Below are 19,606 nucleotides of genomic sequence, written 5' to 3' on the forward strand. Positions count from 1 at the left end.
ACTTGAGATGGAATACGCGGCTGACTTGTCAGAGTATACACACCTTTGCATGCTTTTGTTGCTTGTCATGTGACAATGTGGTCACGCGACTTGATCCAAGATGTCTGACAGTGGAAACAACGGTTATAACAAACTACAATTAATGGTCCCTTTGAGTTTCTTATAGCCGTAGTTTACTGTACTCCATTTCAACATCTAAAACAAAATCGGACAAAGAAACAAAAAATGGAAATAAATGAAGGCACCAATATAGCACAACAACTTATAAACAGTAGTCACAATCAGCAAAATAACAAACATGAACATATTTTAAAAGGCTAATGCAGCAAAAAGTAATATTCATTCACTAAGCCAACCCCAACCTTCTAATGATTCTCTCTTGTTGCCAGTTCCAATAACTGTTAACACAAACTCACAAGAATCAATATTTGTCACGCAAACAGGTTTTGATATTCCTTATTTTGTTTTACATTAAATAAGTAACATTTTCAAATTTTCCTTCAATGAGAAAAAAAACATTACAAAATGAAATGTTGGTGAAAAACAAATACTAAAGTCTGGTGTCTACCTTTTCAATGTTCCACTTTATCATCATGTCATTTGAAAAATATTTTGATCTTGAACTGATAATGTGGATCTGATGATGAATAGGTGTACACACATGCATAAACATGTGCATATTTCCATCACAACATGTCAACCTTCCATACGTACAAATAGAGATAGAATTACCACAAGTTTCACACTTTCCAGCAGGAATGGTGACACTTCCTTTGAATATACATTGTTCAGTTGATGATGTCAAGTTAATACATAAACTGACATACATTCATGCATTTTTGTAAAGCTGCTAAAACTGAAAAAGATGAGTCAAATCAAGAGGTTTGCCATTAAAGTGATTCTGCAATGCCTTGAACATGATTATACAGAATTGGTACAGGAGAAATTATTACTTTAGTTTATGTCGGGGGTGGGGATTTTTAAAATCAAGAATCTGATTATATTTCCATTTGTTCAGCAAAGATAAGGGAAGCGAATAATTTTGAAACAAGACTCCCCAAATCAGCAGGATGCACACAGGAATGAGTGAGTTTAATACCATTTAGAACAGTATTTCCGTTAAAGATGGTATGGTGCTGAAAAACTTGGAAACAGTTACTTCCCTTTGCTCTCATTGTGCCTCTCTTGAACTTTGTCTCTCAAACAAGCCAGGGCCTAGATTTTCGAAGCTCTCTTAACGCTAAGATAGTCTTAAGTGCCATACATTAACTTTAACTTACGACTATCTTAGCGCTAAGAGAGTTTAGAAAATCTAGGCCCTGTACAACTGTTCATGCCAATGTGATTGTACCTACTTTCTGCTATGCTGGAATAAAAAAAATACAAACTTGGAAACATAAACGAGGATTTGAACACGTTACCGGAATTCTGATACAACACTCCACGGTGAACAGAAGATGACCTTATCAGTGACCCTTGAGGATATGAAAATGAGAGTGTCTTGATTTTCCCGATGAGTACTTGAGTGGTTGGGTACTTTGTAATTATCATCTTCATCTATGGATCAAGGCAGTGGTGAAAATTTTGAGGTGGATTCTAAACAAGTGTATGGCAAAACAATCCGAAACATGTCTACTTGCCAAAGGACAAGAACGTGGGGGACTTGAATCATACTTGCTATGATATATTCTACTTGTACATGTTTCATGCACAGTTTCAATGCTGTTCTTGGTTTGATAAAGGTAGTCTTAAGATGTTTTGAAGAACAGATAACAAAGACAACTGAACTATCGGGCAGAGTTTGAGAGAATCCTGTACAGTGAAAGACCTTTGTTCCTCAGACACCTAAGAGCAATTGTAGATTCTTTTTCTTGAGATTAAACATCCATTTTTTTAACAACTCCAAAGATCATTTTTTCTTCAGGTATTCTAAACTTTATGCAAATTCATATGCCTATACAAACACCAGGAAACATTAGATCTGCCTATCCTTCCAACTTGAAAGCATAGAACAAGTAAGAAATTTGCACACCAAAGGCCATGAAAAGTTTAAAACAATGGCGGATCATTCAAAACATGCCATGCAAATAGAAAATTCAGCTGAATAGATAATCTCAGATGCCAACAAAAAGTTACCTTTCCTTGCCTAAATGAACCTCCATCACTGTTGCCATGGAGTTCTGCCCACTGAGACAAAACATGCTGATCTTATGATTTGGAACATAAGTTTCTGGCCTAACTGACACTAACATTGTGGAGTAAGAAAGATCTTCAGACAACAGTCAGAAATGAAAACAAAATAACAAAAAACTAAAAATACAGTATAACTACATAAGGACTGTACAGTATAACTGATGTGGACTTCATAACATTACGTTCATGAGACTTGAGTGAACTTCATCAAAGACATAAGAGCATGTGACATAAGGACATGTAAACACTTAAAGACAAAACTTAATGAGTTTTTAGGACATGGGGATATCCAACATAATGATACAGACTTAAGGATGTTAACTTTACATGAAAAAATACATGGATAATATAAGAAGAACAGAATGAGGTTCAAAAAGAGATGTGACAAAGATTAAAGGACATCATATGTAAAGATAGTTGTGTTTAAGATGCAATCATGAACTTAAGTTGGTAAATAATATAAGGACATTTATGATAACAATGCAAGGCTATCATGAATATATGGACAAAAGAGGTCTTGAAGGAAGTTTGAATGGTGACAATGCTGTAAAATGACTAGATCAATGAAGATGGTTGTATAAAAGAGCCTCTATAAATATCGCTAGACTATTTTCTGGATCACATTTACTGCTTGCGTATCACCTGTAGTTCCCTCAAGTCACCTGCTGTTTTACAGCTCACAATACAATGAACTGAATGATTCAGTAATGTATATGTATGTTGCTGTTACTTAATGTTATCCATTTAACTTTTCCTTGACATCTTTTTCTGCATGAATGAAATCAGATGATGTGGCTCAAAATGGGTGTTCTTGAGTTATGGGTTTAAGCATAATCTCTCTTAAGTTACAGTTATGTTACGAGACCGTAAATGAGCACAATGTGATGCTAATGATATATGATCAATATGAAGTCATTCATATTTATCACTCACATATCATTAATAAAGCAATCATATATTGGATATTTTGAAATGGGCAACAGAATCAAATTGTTACAATGGGCTACAAAATTTGAAATTCAAGATTGCTGACTAAACTGACCTTCATCTAGTCTGCATTAAAATTGATGAGAGCTAAACAGGTACAGCTCTTGAAGAGATTCAAACATCTTAACCAGTGTTTTCCATATCCCCCCAACCCACCTGTCTAAGACAGGCTAAGATGGCAAATTAAAATATGCATGTCAGACTGTCTGGCTGCTTTTTGTCATAGACATAGTAAAATAGAGGTATGAACTTATATCGTAAAGTGATATTTAGAAAATAACCCGATGTTTATATGTCACAGGAAATGTCCAATAATTATTCTGCATAGAAGAATGATGTATGACCAGTTGATGAGATTTGACAGTGATGTTGACTTTGGCAATTGCTGATTGGCTCAATTTACTCTGCATCCATAGAAAGCATCCAATGAGAATACTTTGTGTAACTTTTGGTAATGTAACATGGAATGTATGGAACATGTCAGTTACATAAATGTCTGGTCTGACAACTTCTTAACTGGACTGACAAATTATTGAGACTTGCCAATCTGGTTGGAAAATATTAAAACACTGCTTTAATACTGTAAATAACTGACTTGGGTAGCTGATGAGGTCTCATGAACAAACATAGTGCGAGGAAGTCATTATAAGGATGATGGACATCCCCGGTGTCCGGAGTATCACAATTTTACTGAATGCAAGGAAGTTCAAGCTGAAGTAATTGTAATTAATGTGTTTGTCTTGATGAACATGTTGATACAATCAAATGATTGGAGCGAGGCTGTAGGGTTAACAATGCCTACAACATTTACTTCATGTCTTATTTGGAAAAAAAAAGAACTTGAATGCAGGGGCGAAATGGTATACCGCGGTATTACTAGAACCTCAGTATTTTGCCTTCGGTTCAGTATACCATAATGCAATCCAAAAATTCGGTATTTTCGCTTTTCGTACCGTTCTTCTATCTAGTCATTAAATGACAATTTTGTTCATTCAAAATAGCAAAGATTATGGTTATTTTTTTCCCATGCTACTAAACAATGAAAGGTTTGGCTCTTGTCAATTTTTTGTGCTATGATCATATCTCATATACCGAACCGAAACGGACCGAACTGAATGCCTTGTACCGTAATACATACCATACTTTGGTAAGAGCGTACCGTTTCACCCCTACTAAACAGCCCATCTTGTCCTTTCAATCTGGTTCAAGAACCATTTCTGCTTAGACTTATACACTACTATCTATATGTCTGGATAAATCCCATCTGAATGTAAAATATGCTGAATGATTCTGACTGAGATGTGAAATAAAACAACAATGACATCGCTTCAGTTTGTTTTCTTGTCGTCAGCATTGTCAACTTCTTCCTGTTCTGATGGCGGACTGAATGGCCACTGACTGAAGTAAGCAAGCAGTGCTGACCCCATCGATAGGTAACCAAGGACGATGAATGATGCATGCCAGTTGTAAAACCTTGCAATCAGACTCAGAGGAAGGCCCGATGCTACAATACCCACTGCAACAGAAAGGCTGAATTATGTGAGGTGAAAAGGTTGGTTGGTTGGTTGGTTATTTAAAGCCACACTCAGCAATATTACAGCTATACGATAGCAGTCTAAATAATCAAGTCTAGATCAGCCAATCCAGAGATCAACAGCATGAGCATTGATCTACGCAACTGGGATACAATGACATGTGTCAACCAAGTCAGCGAGCCTGACCACCCGATCCCATTAGTCGCCTCTTACGACAAGCATGGGTTACTGAAGACCAATTCTAACCCGGATCTTCACAGGTCAAGGTGAAATGGAGTTCAAATCCGAGATTATTACACTTACACAGCCATGAGCATGAATGAGTGTCTGGCTGCTCTTATTAGCCTGGTTTGATGCTGGTTTATTAGTGCTAACCCACTGAGGTACCATGTAGTTTTAAGATGAATACCGAGAGCTCACTTAGAACACCAACACAACATGGTCTTTTGTAATCACCCTAATATGAGGGATTTGAAAAAACTTCGCATGACCAGAATGATATTGAGACAAAAGGAAACCAAATTAGGATACAGTAGTAGGGAGACCTTGTATCTCTTAAGGCTAACATTCATTTCAAGGAGAGTTGTTGGTGAGGCGTTGCGAATTGTTAAAGAAGGAATAATTATTGCTTTATGCCACATCAGCAATATTACAGCTATTTACGCCGAAATTTGTTGGGGTGTTCATTAACAACTTTAACAAAATTAATGTAAAGAATACTGAAAAAAATCGTGAATAGAACTAATATAATGCATTCCTAATGTAAGTCCAAATATACATTGAATACTTTATAGCCAGGTAGGGAAAAAGCAGGATCTATATGCGTAATCTATTATGGATTTGTTCACATGATATTTCAGGTTTTATGTGCTTATGATACGTTTTTTCGCATTGAGAAGTAAAATTCAAGCTTGTTATATATGTGCGATCAAATGCACAAAATTCTTCCAAAATAATTGTTTTGGGTCAACATACAATAATGTAGTAAATATTCTTTACTACACTCAAACATTTTCTCCCACATTTAGCAGAATGATCCCAAAACACTGATTATGCCAAATATATTAAACTTATTGAGAAATACTAACTATAACAGCTTGGAATTATACTTGTCTGCAGCACAATGTAGTAGACTTTGGCTATGGGGCTAGTACGAATTCCGAAAGGTACTCACAATTGGAAGCAAGGGCAGCAATGGAGTGAGCTGTTCCCTCCATGCGTGATGGAGCGGTTTCCATGGATGTGACTCCAAACATAGCCGTGGCACCATACAGTCCAAAGCCAATACCAAACCCGAGGGCACTGACCCAAAACTACAAAGCAATTATTCCTAAGTTAACAATTCAGTAATTTAGATATAAAACATCTCTTAAAGCTTGCATATCTTATAAGGCAGTATATTTTTGAGACAGTCTCTTAGGTGAGTGAGTGGGTGCGTGCATGCGTGTGTGTTTCACACCGCTTTTAGCAATATACTAGCAATATCACAGTAGAGAACACCAGAAATGGGCTTCACACATTGTACCCATGTGGGGAATCGAACCCAGGTCTTTAGCGTGACGAGCAGACACTTTAACAATTAGGCTAGTACATCACCCTCTTATGTGGAGGTAGAGAGTGTTTAACATACTGAAGATAACAGTGTCAACAAAAATAATAACCAAGGCTTTATTTTGTACTACCATCCTGACTCCTGAAACTTACAAAAGTTGCACTTTATATAGTTTACATAGCCTACTAGCCTACAACAAGACATATTGTCAGGCTTCCCGAACATAGCAATAGTACTACTATCTTCAAAACTAGACTTACTTTAGGTGAGTCCGCCTTAACATAGTACAACAACAGGTAGATACACACAGCTGTCATCCAGGTAAACCACAACACCACCTTCAGACGTGGATTCACCTGCCATCCTTTCTGTAAACAACAGTAGTACAATTCTGAGTAAATACATTCAAGCTCTAAAACAAAGTTATAGTCTATGACACCTACAAGTTTGAGAAGGCATGTAATACAACTATCTCCTCCTGGAGAGCAAAGAGTGAATGGTTAATCTCCTAGCCTCATATAGATTTCTGTTTTGTTACCCTCCATGGATATATTAAGTAAGTTTACTGCAATCATCTTGACAGCGATGTTAAACCCCATTTAATCTCTTCCCACCTCTAACCATTCAAAATAGACCTGGGTGCCATTGTACAAAGTGATCTTAGCACTAAGAGGATTATAACTCCCATACCTTCTCAAAAGGTTATGATCGTCTTATCGCTAAGGTTGTTTTGTAGAACCACATCCTTGTACATAATACTAACCTTACAAACCAAATAATCGGATATGTAGCCTGCAAGTACCGATCCCACAATTCCACCAACTTCCTGGCTGCTTGTGAAAGCACTTCCTGTAAGAAGAGTAACACATCCAGTATGTTATAAAGTGAAACCTTGGAATGTAGATGATGATGTTACCATATGCCCATGACAGAATCAATGGTGGTTTGAGCTAATGTCCAACAATAGAAGTCCACCATTCTAAAGTGGGTGAGTGAGTAAGTACAGTTTCAGCGGTTTCCAGCAATATTATGGCAATGGACACCAGAAATGGGCTAAACAAAGCGTACCCATGTATTGTATGGACAATCCAACCCATTTCTTTGATATGATGTGAGAGCACATTAACCACAAGGTTACCAAAACTTCAAGATGTTACAGTATATTGTGCTCATAATTAAAGCAGGGCTCCAGATAACTTTTTGGGGTGCGAGTGTACTTACACATCATATTGCAAGTGGAGGTGTACTGAGAATTTTGAAGGAGTACTGACATGTTTTTGTGTGAGCGAGTTGGTGATGTGGTTTGTCTGGACGATTCATCGATCACTATTTCCAACCATGTATTTGTATTTGAAGACGCGTGAGAAATAACTGAGAGACTGTGATATGCGCGAAATGTCAGGTCCGACTGGATATAAATAGGAACAGTGTAGTTTTTAGCCAATCGAAAAATAGTGACGCATATCGTTGCATGGCAACGCAAGTGATTCCTGCTGTCGGGATTTCCTCATGTGTCAAAATCGTGTTTCGCAAAAGAAACATGACAAGTATTTATCCGAAATAGATTTCCATTTGCACGATACGCACGGAAATTAAATGTTAGACGTACAAAGGTATTTATGTGCGTACATGATACGCTTGAAATCTTATATAATGTCGTACTTAATTGATTTTGAGGCGTACATTACGCCTGTACACCCCTTATCTGTAGCCCTGTTAAAGCCACTCGAAACATCCTCTCCTTTCAAAACATGACATAAATTTGTGTTTCACAAATTCCAGCAATGGTTTACTAATCATGTAGCATATGTATCAAAAATAAACAAATAACCTATCTCACTTTCCTGAGATTTTGCCAATTACACAGATCTAAATTAAATTAATTTTCATAGATGTAATTTTCATAACTATGAAATCAATGGATTCTAGAATTGTTATGTCCTTCAAAACTGGTAATCACCTTTTCTACATAAGGTATGAATATTCATAACATCTTCAATTGTTACATTGAGTTATGTGTCATTACACGTCTTATGTTCATGTAAACTGTACCAATAAATGATGGTTGCCCCTTTTCCTCTATGAGATAGAGCTGACCCCAGTCGTTGCAGCCGCCACGGATGAAGGATACGATCCAGTAGTTGATGCAGACCATCACGTACAATGGACAGCTGAACAACACTGGCAGACGAGACTTCTGTTGTGCTAATGCTGGAAAATACAACAAGCACTTCTCTGTGTGATTATAGTGTATTTATACAGATGGACTATAGTTTCTCAGTCTGTGTGTTTATCATAACTTGTCTTTACAAATTGGTTGACTGGCCTGCATCAGAGAGTGTGATGTCAAGTCAAAACAGCTTCACCTGAGTTTCCTTTTCTTACGCTAAACTCACTCACTCACTCTCTCCAGCACAATAATGCACGACAGCCTAACCCTATCAGCCAATCTGGATACGGTAGCTTGTAAGTTGTTTGGTTTGTAGTTTAACACTGCACTCAGCAATATTCCAGCTATATGGCGGCTGTCTGTACATAATCAAGTCTGGACTAGACAATCCAGTGATAAACAGCATTTGCATCTATCTTCGCCATTGGGATACAATGACATGTGTCAACCATGTCAGCAAGCCTGACCATTCGATCTGTTCGTTCCCTTTTACGACAAGCATGGGTTGCTGAAGACCAATTCTAACGCAGATCTTCACGGGTCTCCGTTAGAGTGTGTAGCCAAATTATAAGTGACAACATGCTACTGAAATGTCAATTCCAATGAATAATGTATTGATCTCATGACTGGAAAAATTTCATGCCACTGACGGCATAGGAAGATGGATTAAATGAATCTGAAACTTTTCAGCTGCGAACATTCAAAGCTGACTTTCCCTCATGATTTACATGCCCCTTAATTTGTCCTTCTATAAACCAAACATGGCTGTTCATATGCCAACACAAACAATACGAGCAGGTGTTGTTCCAGTTTTGTGTTAGTGAAATTGTTTGCAAATGCATCCCATCATATAAAGCAGCTTACAGAAATCTTTGAGTTTGGGAGCATCCAGTTTTGCCTTTGGTTCACTGCCTGGCGGGTAGTCCTGTAGCAGCAGGAGACACACGCCAGAAAAACACATCGCCATCAAACCTGCAACATACAAGACATAATACATCAAACAGGCAACCCTGGAACATTCAACATTAAATGGGGCAAACCGTCCACCTGATGCAATGAATCCAGGGGCCCACCCAATGCAATGCTTTAATCTGCTCACCTGATACAAAGATTCAATGTACCCATGTGATGCAATGATTCACTCTGTCCACCAAATGCTATGATTTATTATCTTACCTCACACATAAATGTCGCTTTCTGACTGGCTGAGCGCTCTTCTATTATTTTCAATGTACCCCGCTTGCAAGTGAGTAACATTTCAATGTACCCCGCTGTCAATGGCAACTCATTTGGTACTTCGTGGTAGTAATTCTTTATCTCGAATAACATTGAATCACGTATGATGTACGGAAAGTAACAATGTTTTGTGAATGCAAATCGAAGGAAGGGAGATAACTCTAAATCTGTTGGGTTTTTTAGTTAGCAAAATCTAGCGATGGCTACAAAAAGATTTGTACCCGTGCTTCAAACAATTCAAAATTAACATTAAGGGGTTCGGCAAGATAAATACGTTGTTCACTGGTCCCTTCAACCCATGCCCCCCTCGTGACCAGTGAACAACTCATAATGTACCCATGTGATGAAATGATTCATTCTGTCCATCTAATGCTATGATTCAGTGTACCCATGTGATGCATTGATTTTATCTGCCAGCATGCTGCAATGACTTAGTTTGCCCACAAGAGGCAAATATTCTACCTGCCCACCTGATGAAAGGATTTTATCCATGCAAAAATACAATTTGCTCACCTGATGCTATAATGCCTATCCTCCAGCCATGCGAGGTAACAAGGGCTGCTGACACCAGAGGACCAACTGTGCCAGCAGTGTTCATGGATGTAGACAGTATGCTCCACCATGTGCCGAACTGATCCGGGGAGAACCACTGCAACAGTAACATCATCACTTAACAAACTGAATCATCTCACTGGTTCCAGTCTCTGCTTCTTCCATGTTCAGGTATAACCATTTAAAATAAATCTATGGCTTAAATTATTTCCCACTACTGACATTCCATTAAAAAAAAAATATATCATTAAAACAGTTTTGGAATTTATTTATCTACAGTATATTGAAACATTTTTAATAATGTTTTACTGTTCATACAACTTCAGACATGTAGTAACTTCAGCTGTGAAACCATGCACTGCTCTGTTATTTACTAATGCTTCTAATGCAAAGCTATGGAACCTTCCAGCTAGCCTACACTTCATATTATAGAGTTCATCGCCTTCACAGCCTCAAAGTACATAGAGAAAAACGATTAAACAAAGTCTTTAAAAACACATCATAATGCTTTTATTTTGGTGTAGAAATATATCGGTATTGAAGAAAACACTTCCAACACATAGCCAAGGGTATTTGACAATATTTCAAATACTTTTGCCCATTGCCAGATGACTGAACGTATCCTACCCTTTTAATGAGGACAGCACATGCCGGCCAGCCAGTCCCCTGAACAATTCCATTGAGGAACCAGATGACTGTGAATATCATCCATGAGTTGAACACTGCAATTCACAAAAAGGACAACACATTCACCCAGTAGTGTCAGCCAGTTCAATCATGGTGTCAGAAAATGATCAACAATCTGACACTTCAGCTGCAACTCCAAACTCCCAAATCTAGTCTGATTGATCTATTTTAGTTCAGCTAATTGATTGTCTGTATAATAACACATCAATCTACTGAACATTATGTCAGTATCCCCATTGGTGTATTAAATTAGTTTAGGTACATATCAAAGTGATTGAGTTTGGTTTTACCCCACTTTTAGCAATATTCCAGCAATATCACAGCAGGAGACACCAGAAATGGGCTTCAAACAATGTACCCATGTGGGGAATCAAACCTAGGTCTGCCTAGGTTACTCCACCACCCCACTTATCAAAGAAACTGTTTTTGTTAATAGTTCTGTAAGGGCCATTTTCATTTTCAGGGAAGAATTATGTACCAGTTATCTACTGTCTAAAAAGAAGAGAAGAAATTTATAAAGCCTTGTGACATTGAGAATTTGAATCTGAAATTTTGTGTAGAAACAAAAGGTATATGACAAACCCACAACTATGTAATTGTGCACCCTCATCATTCCATGCTCTTCAAATGCATTTGTTTTCAACATACAGATATTATAAACGATTTTGGGAATGCTCAGCTTCCTCATACAGAAGATATTGGAAGTCTTAGCTCTGAAAAAAGAAAGTTCACCTAACATTATCTCCCACTGAGATGTCCCCAGATCTTCAAGTAGATTGAAGGAAACATATGATTTCAATTACTTTTTGGTGTCTGCCATAACTCAAGTGAGGAAGGAACTTCCCTTGGTTTGTGAGGCATGAGCTGCCCCTCTATTGGACTACTGCAGTATGTACAAACCTGTAAATGTGACAGCAGTAACTCCAGTGAAGAACAGTCCCGCAGCAAACAGGAAGGTGGGGCTGTAGAAGTCAACCAGGATGCCGCTGATAAACTTGCTCACCATATAGCCGAACATCTGACTGCTCACTATCAAACCTGGACAAACACCTCAATTGTTAGATTATCAAACTGTGGCAAATACAAACATTTATTCATATACAAACTCTGACAAGTACTAGACAAGTACTCACTTCAAATATCAACATTGCGGAGAAAAGAATGGGTTATTGGGGACCATTCTACTCCCGGAAGTCATACAAATTCTACTTCGCAAAGGATTCCAAACAGGGAGATAACATGGGATGCTCAAACCCAATCCTGACCCCTGCAGGGAGAATAGTGAGTGTTACCATGGACACTGGGGATCTTGTATGTCCCCAAATCCCTGCAGGGAGACTAATGAGAGTAACCTCAGTACCTTGGGCCCTAGTCCACCTGCAGATCAGTGCAGGTTGATGAATGAGGGTAACCATGGTAATGATGGTTACTGAGGACCTGTTCTGCCCCCAAGTAAGGATCACCACAATCACAAGCATGTCACATTGAGGAATTATTCTATCACTGAACCCTAGGGGTTCATAAAAAGAAATTACCAAGCTGGGACACCATGGTCACAAGCATGTCATAGTTATTCAATCACTGACTTCTAGGTTCATATATGAAATTACCTAGCTGGCTTTTCTCCAAGACATCCTCCTCCATGATGGCAGGTGTGGAAAATGAGAAGGACTTCCTCACATAGACAAACAGCATGTAGCCCACATAGAGGCTTGAGAACATGACCATCTGCTGGCAGTATGACACCATCTTGAATGGGCAGGGCTCAACAAATGTGGAATGTTCAACACTGAATAATAGAGAAAGAAACACATACAGGCTAGGAAATTATGAAGAACTTTATCATGTTCACTCTTGATTTTATACAATTTACTTGATGATGGGGTGATTCTATGTTTTATTGAAACGTTTGAGTCACATTAACTGGTTAGATGACTGACTTTGTGTGCTGGTGAATAGGTGCCTCACCCTGAGAATGGAGGTTTGAATCCCGGATGCGACGCAACCAGTGTATGAAATAAGGCCTGTCCGAACGCCTGGGACGGTCTAGATTTCTGACAGATGGTCTAAATTTACAGCTAGCCAGCCCGATGGTCTGGTAAAATGTTTAGATGTTCCATACATCTGAGTAAATTCACCATATTTGGTCTGGTTAAATCCATTTTGGGCTGGTAACATTTTGAAGTTACCAGCCCTGATGTCTAGCTGGATTTTTGGCTTATTTCATACACTGACTCAACCTAACAAAAGTACTAGAGTCTGAACTTTACTGAGAAAGTGTAATCCAAAACTTTACTTTTGACTACTTTCTAAATGGCATTGTGTATTCACAAGCATAGTCTCTGACAGAAACAACCAATTCCTTTTAAATTGAAAAGGAGCACCAGTGAGAAGGGAGATTCTGCATCATTTAGGGCTTTAGCATTGCAGAAAGGGCTGGGCAGAAGGGAAAATATGCGATCCAGGGACTGTGACAGACTGATGTCATTTGGTCAAATGGGGTGATGACTAACATGACTAACATATACATCTGGACGAAATTGTTGCTGGATAACTGTCACATAAAACTTTCATTACACTGCATACCAACGAGTGGGTTTGGTCTTAAGCTGCTTTTAGCAATATTCCAGCTACATCATGGTAGGGTATTCTGTCATACAGACCCTGAAGCAAATATATCCAAGTCCAAGGACCACCAAAAATAGGCTTCACGGGTCCAGCGTGATGAGCGAACATTTGGGCAACCCAACTGCCCCCTGTATACCAATGACCTAATAATCATGATAATAATGTTAGCGCTTTGGGCATACATCTTGTGTATAGAGTTACCGGTAATGATAATATTGTTATTAATATTAATATTAAATACAGAGGTACTAGAGCTCACCTTGCTAAAGAAATAAATGTTGAGACTAAAAGCATATGTAAACAGGCAATAAGGTTGGCAGATATTGATTAGGCAAATACTCTTCACAGATGAGCTGAAGAAGGATGAACTTAATTAGAAGGAAGAAAAATGAAATGTTTTTTATTTTATGTGTATGAAGTGGATTGTAATTGTTTTGGTCAGATGGCTAATTGGGAAGAACCTTCCAAATACTGTACAACAATGCTAAAACATGATGACATTTTAATCTGTGAAATGTATTGATACATAATGTTTCATATAGAGCTCCAGGCAAAACAACCCTACCAGGTATATACTCACACGTCCCTTCACACTGGGTATTAATAGTCTTTATTTGAGCATTGCAGGGGTAGTAATACATTGGGGGTTTTCACCTGTCTGTAAAAATGATCAGTTAAGGAGTTTCCATGTACATGATGTAGCAAATGGTAAAAGGGGTAGTCCACAAGGAAATGTCCCTAAGTCTTTCTTGAATTTTCATTCCCAGTCAGGGACTAGTAGACTAATTAAATTACTATTACGTCTTTCTCCAGTCTCTAGTGTATTTTCAACATGTTTAAGCCAATGAGTGAACCTTTTATTCAAATTAAGTTCCGTTGAAATTTCTGTTTCAGGTGACTTCTAATTTAAATCTGTCCACCTGCATTCTGACAGGAAATAATAATCTGTAAGGACAAACATATGTAAGCTACATTGGGTAATTATGTGGTGTCCGTACAATTTTGGGAGGTAAAAATGTTCATATATAATTCTAGGAGAGTTCAAAAGGATGTGAGATACAGTGATCTATTTTTCATATTTCATGTACTGACATAATGACAATAGTGGGTGACCTCACCCAGATGAACATTACCAAGCCAGCTGTTGTCATTTCTCTTTGAACATGAGTGTGTTGCATGATTATGATGTCAGTCGAGCGGAGAGTTGTAGAACTATCAATATGTCATGCTTCATGGGATCATTGGGACAGTATCATCATGTACGACCTCAAGATAGATCATGTATATATGAAGGATAATCAAAATGAAACATTTAGTTACAGAGATTGCCTTATTTAGCAGAAGAAATCACACAGCTTCACACTGTCATGTGTGGTATTAAGAAATGCAACCAAGCTGCCTCAAGACATGACAAAAGCAAATCTCTGCATTAATAATAATATAGTTCAGTTATATAATTCTGCTTGGTGTTTTGTTAGGATTAAAGCTGTATTTGTTGACATTCATCATAAGGAAATAGGTAGCATATCCTGTCTGAAACCTCTATTCATAGATGTTTTCATGCCAACAATACCAAATGTAGGAAAGTAGTGACCTTGCTTTGTTTTGACAAAATTAAAAACCAATTTACTTAATTTTATTACAGTATGGTCTATCCTCACAAATATCACTTCTTTTAAACATGAGTTTTCTTTACCATATTCATGATGTTTCATCAGATATTTGAAGTGCCCAGAGACATTACACTGCATTTTACCAGTTACTGTCTGAAAATGTCAAATTATTATAGCTAAATTTTGCAGTTGTACAAGTTATTTTTCTGTTCAATAAAAGATAAATAGAATGTGGAAAAAAATCTCCATTTACAATTATATGTAAATTAACATATATGTCAAAAAGGAATATCATTAACTAGTTTAAATTATTGGCCGCAATGCTTTCTGACAAAATTGAAATATTTCACAAAATGTCAACATGACAAGGACTGAAAAGGAGCTTGTCCAGTGGGAGTACTTTGGATGAAAATAAAAAATGTTTTGAGCCATAATGCAATATTGAGAAGAAAACCTTACAGTTTATTTTTCAAACTAAAATAATTTCAGTAAATACCTTACTTAAATTACATAAGCAACAATAACCCCTATTATAGCCAAAATACATGTCATTACTAAGTATGGCAATCATAGAACTTCATCCAGCTGTAAATTAGTGTAATGGTAAAATAATTTCAAGTTTTGTTGTATGATCTGCATGTGTAAGCACTACAGACAAAACAGTATTCCAAATTATTGTTTATGGAAAAGGAGGTTCCAATTCTACTGGGCGGTGAGATAGCCTAATGGTTAAAGCGTTCGCTCATCACGCCAAGACCAGGGTTCGATTCCTCACATGGGTACAACATGTGAAGCCCATTTCTGGTGTTCCCCGCTGTGATATTGCTGGAATAAACTCCCTTACTCCAATTCTACTATGCCTGGACACTTCAGGATTAACTTTCATTAGGCTATAAAGACCATGAGTGCAAAATATGATGATTCTACAACAAGCATAAAAATGTTAATGATCTTACAATGTGTTGAATCAATTAATCTGATCTAAAAATGCATAATCAGCAACAAGGTCTACTGTATATGGCCTGACATAGACTGACAGGCAGATGTGTACATAAGTGTTGTAATACTATCTTGCAGCAGCTGATACTACACCACGGAGTCAGTTTCTTATTCAATCATGACCACAGAACATTTCCCACATCTCAACAAAACTGAACATCTACATGTGTCCATACTTGTCTGAAATAAAAACACATCAGCAATAAAAGAAGCATCCGTCACTTGAAATATAAAAACACAAACATCTATTCTGATAATGTTGTTTCAAAGTGTTCTTTGAGCATGAAAAGCATATAAGCAGTGTGTTAACTGATTTTTTTTATATCCATAATCAAGCCTAAAACATCTTATCAATCTTATAATGCTAAAACATGGGAGTGTTGTCATTAATATAAATAATTGGGCCTTTTTTTTATCAGAGCTACAGATAACTTTTGGGGTCATTGAGTTGTGTACTCCCTTGTGTTCATCTCAATTGGGTATCCTAAACAGAACCTCTCAATATACAGTGGAAGCTGTCTAAACTGGCACCCATCGGGACTGAAGAAATTATCTGGTTTGGACAGCATGCCGGACTGTAGAGCTGGCAAGGTTACGTACGACTAGAACTGAACATTGTAGTGTTGTAACACGTGCTTCCCTCAATTACTGCACCCATTGACAATACAATACATAAGACAAAGATTTCAGCTCATATTCACACATTTTTCAACACATTTAAAAAAAATACCAGACATTTTGGTTTGTTTATTCACAACTGATAATTCGAGAGCAATTTTCTCAGCGACACTTTCTGAATTGTCAGTGTGAGGCAGCAAGCGCGTCTCGCTTGACGAAGCAAATTGCTTCATTTCGTATACACATTTTGAGGAAGTCTCTCATTGTCATGGAGGACTGCTTAACTGGAACCTCTGTCTCTTCATCGGAGGAACACTGCATTTTGTCTTCTTCTTGGGTGTTGCCGTCAACAGTTGCTCCTCCCACTCTTGCGTGTCGGGGTTTTCTGTAGGGATGGCCATGTCACTGGTGACAAAATCTGCTGTTGTCATGTCAGGGGCGAGAGTGGACATGAGCCTAGACAGCGGAATGTCATCTTCGTCATCGCTCTCCTCTCTGATAGGACCGGCATCAAAACCACAGGAGGCAAAGCACTTCCTAATGGTGTCTTCCGATGTCTCTCGCCATGCTTTTGAAATCCAGTGAACCGCGTCCAGCACTGTGATGGATTTTGCCAACTCATCTGCCGAACCAGTCTCTTCCATTCTTGTAATGAGGGACTTCAGGAGATACGATTTATAACTCACTTTAGATGCCTGAATGATACCTTGGTCAAGAGGTTATAACACGGACGTGGTGTTTGCAGGCAAAAACTTTAGCGTAACATTGCTGAGTGACACTCCGTGGGCGTGGCTTGGAGCATTATCCATAAACAACAAGATCTTCCGCCTTTGTCGCCTCATCTGTCTATTAATCTGTTCTAGCCAATCACTAATTACATGTACTTGTATAACCATACCGAACAAACATTCAATTACCTATGTCGGCACTTGTAGTTACTTAACGTGTGATGCCACGCGCTCATAATCCCTTGTTATTTAAACGCAGGATTTAACTGGTGACAATACACATCTGTCCGACTCCTCACCATGCACCGAATTAGACAGCGGTGATTACTATATAAACACATATTCGGGCGGCTCATTTCATGTCAAGATCCGGAATTACCAGCTGCCGGATTGCAGAGCTTTTAAATGATGATAAATGTACTAGCCACAGATGGGACTGAGATTTTATGCCAGTGTTGACAACTTGCCCGGATTTGGCAGATGCCGAGTGACACAGCTTCCACTGTACCTCAGTTACTTTATCTATCCTCAGTAACCTCCATCTGTAGCACATAGGTCTGCTTACTCCAAATTCTAGTAGGTTTGATGACAGGAACTAATTCACCAGTATGCAAGCTAAGATTTGACATTTTTATATGCACGCTTGTAAGATCAAATTTATAGAGTATTTACAAAACTTTAAGCGTACTTGGACGCAATAGACTTAATAGGAATTGAGTTTTCACATAAATATTTGTGTAATTTACGCAGATACACAGCTTATCTGTACCTCTGTTTTATGTTTCTTGAATTAAAGAGAAAAAGTTCTCTTCCCAACCATCTTCTCACATTTTGAGTTCTTATCATCAATACACTCCTTGCAATGTGCAACATTGTTTTTATCCCTATAATTGGTAATTTTAACCAAACTGCCATTTTTCATATTTTCTTATATTCTGAAACCAACTTAATGTATGTGTCTAAATACAGTTAATATATTAAATGTGAGACAATATTTTCATTCCTGGGTCATCATGATGATTATGACACATAATATGATTATTATTTGAACGTCCTGAATCAACTTGCCATAAAGTTTAAACTTGAGACAAACATATTCTCTTTTCAGATGAAACCCTTTCAGAGCATGAAAGACACCTACAGTTATATCTTTAGGCTTGTCAGCATTATATCCATGCGCTTGTGTATACCCAAAATGGAAACATCTAAGACCTGCATTTTCTACCATATAAAGCTCACATGCTGGGATATAACTGATTACTGATAAAAAATTCATTAAGTCCAACTAGCTCACTCCTTTCCTTTATAAACATGATAAATAAGGATGCTACCATGGTTCGGTGGGAGTACCAATATGCAGATGAAATGGGTGGCATGAACACGATGAAAGTGTCCCGCCAACCCCATGCTAGTTTTCTTTTTGGTTCATTCTACCTTTTCCAAATATTTATAAGTGAAAATGTTTATAACAGCATAACTAATGCAGATGTAGATATGTTTACAACAAAATAACAATACGACTTCAGTGGACTTTACTAGAATATTAACAGTAACAGGACGTAACTAAAGTGTACAGGTCTCTCCTTTTACAAAAGCTGCATATACGTCCTGCATATCGATAACTGTTGTACTGTTAGATCATGGCCATCATGGCAATTGATCATATGGCTGAAAGGAACTGTTTTGTGTCAATGTGGCCACAGAAAACATAGCTAGTCGGATGTTGAGAAATCATCATCAGAATCCCACCCATAGATTCCCCCAACGTGTCTTACCAGCTCTCAAACACTATCTTCGTGTCGTCGTCCGCAACTCGGCCCTCTTTACAACATCATATATCGAGATACTTCAGGCTGCGCAAAAGTTCATATACTTCATAAGAACAAATGTAAACAACTAAAACGTCAACTCAAGATAAACAACACGCACTACCGGCAATAAACTGTTTCCACTGATAGTATGCGCAGGCAAGTTTAGCGCTTTTACAAGTTTAGGTAGACAGGAGCCCAGTCAACAGAGGCAAGACATTAGTTACCTCCCTTTAAAGATTTAAAAGGGGCGTAACTTTTAAGTTTATTTATTTACCGCGCCACTAAAAACTGATGTCC

General features: G+C 37.9%; 1 protein-coding gene across 1 annotated transcript; it reads right to left on the reverse strand.

Annotated features, from left to right (window-relative positions):
* Positions 1-1,505: 1,505 nt before the first annotated feature.
* Positions 1,506-19,473, reverse strand: LOC124281817 (glucose-6-phosphate exchanger SLC37A4-like). Its single transcript, XM_046717812.1, has 11 exons — positions 19,274-19,473; positions 12,523-12,701; positions 11,813-11,950; positions 10,853-10,947; positions 10,187-10,322; positions 9,302-9,409; positions 8,320-8,478; positions 7,031-7,116; positions 6,528-6,635; positions 5,890-6,028; positions 1,506-4,696 (listed from the first exon to the last, which is right to left on the reverse strand). The coding sequence occupies exons 2-11, from the start codon at positions 12,659-12,661 to the stop codon at positions 4,509-4,511; spliced, it is 1,296 nt and encodes a 431-aa protein (XP_046573768.1). The 5' UTR covers positions 12,662-12,701; positions 19,274-19,473; the 3' UTR covers positions 1,506-4,508.
* Between the last annotated feature and the right edge of the window lie 133 nt (positions 19,474-19,606).

Source organism: Haliotis rubra, unplaced genomic scaffold (assembly GCF_003918875.1).
Source record: "Haliotis rubra isolate DU_JTF1 unplaced genomic scaffold, ASM391887v1 Scf29, whole genome shotgun sequence".
Lineage (NCBI taxonomy): Eukaryota > Metazoa > Mollusca > Gastropoda > Lepetellida > Haliotidae > Haliotis > Haliotis rubra.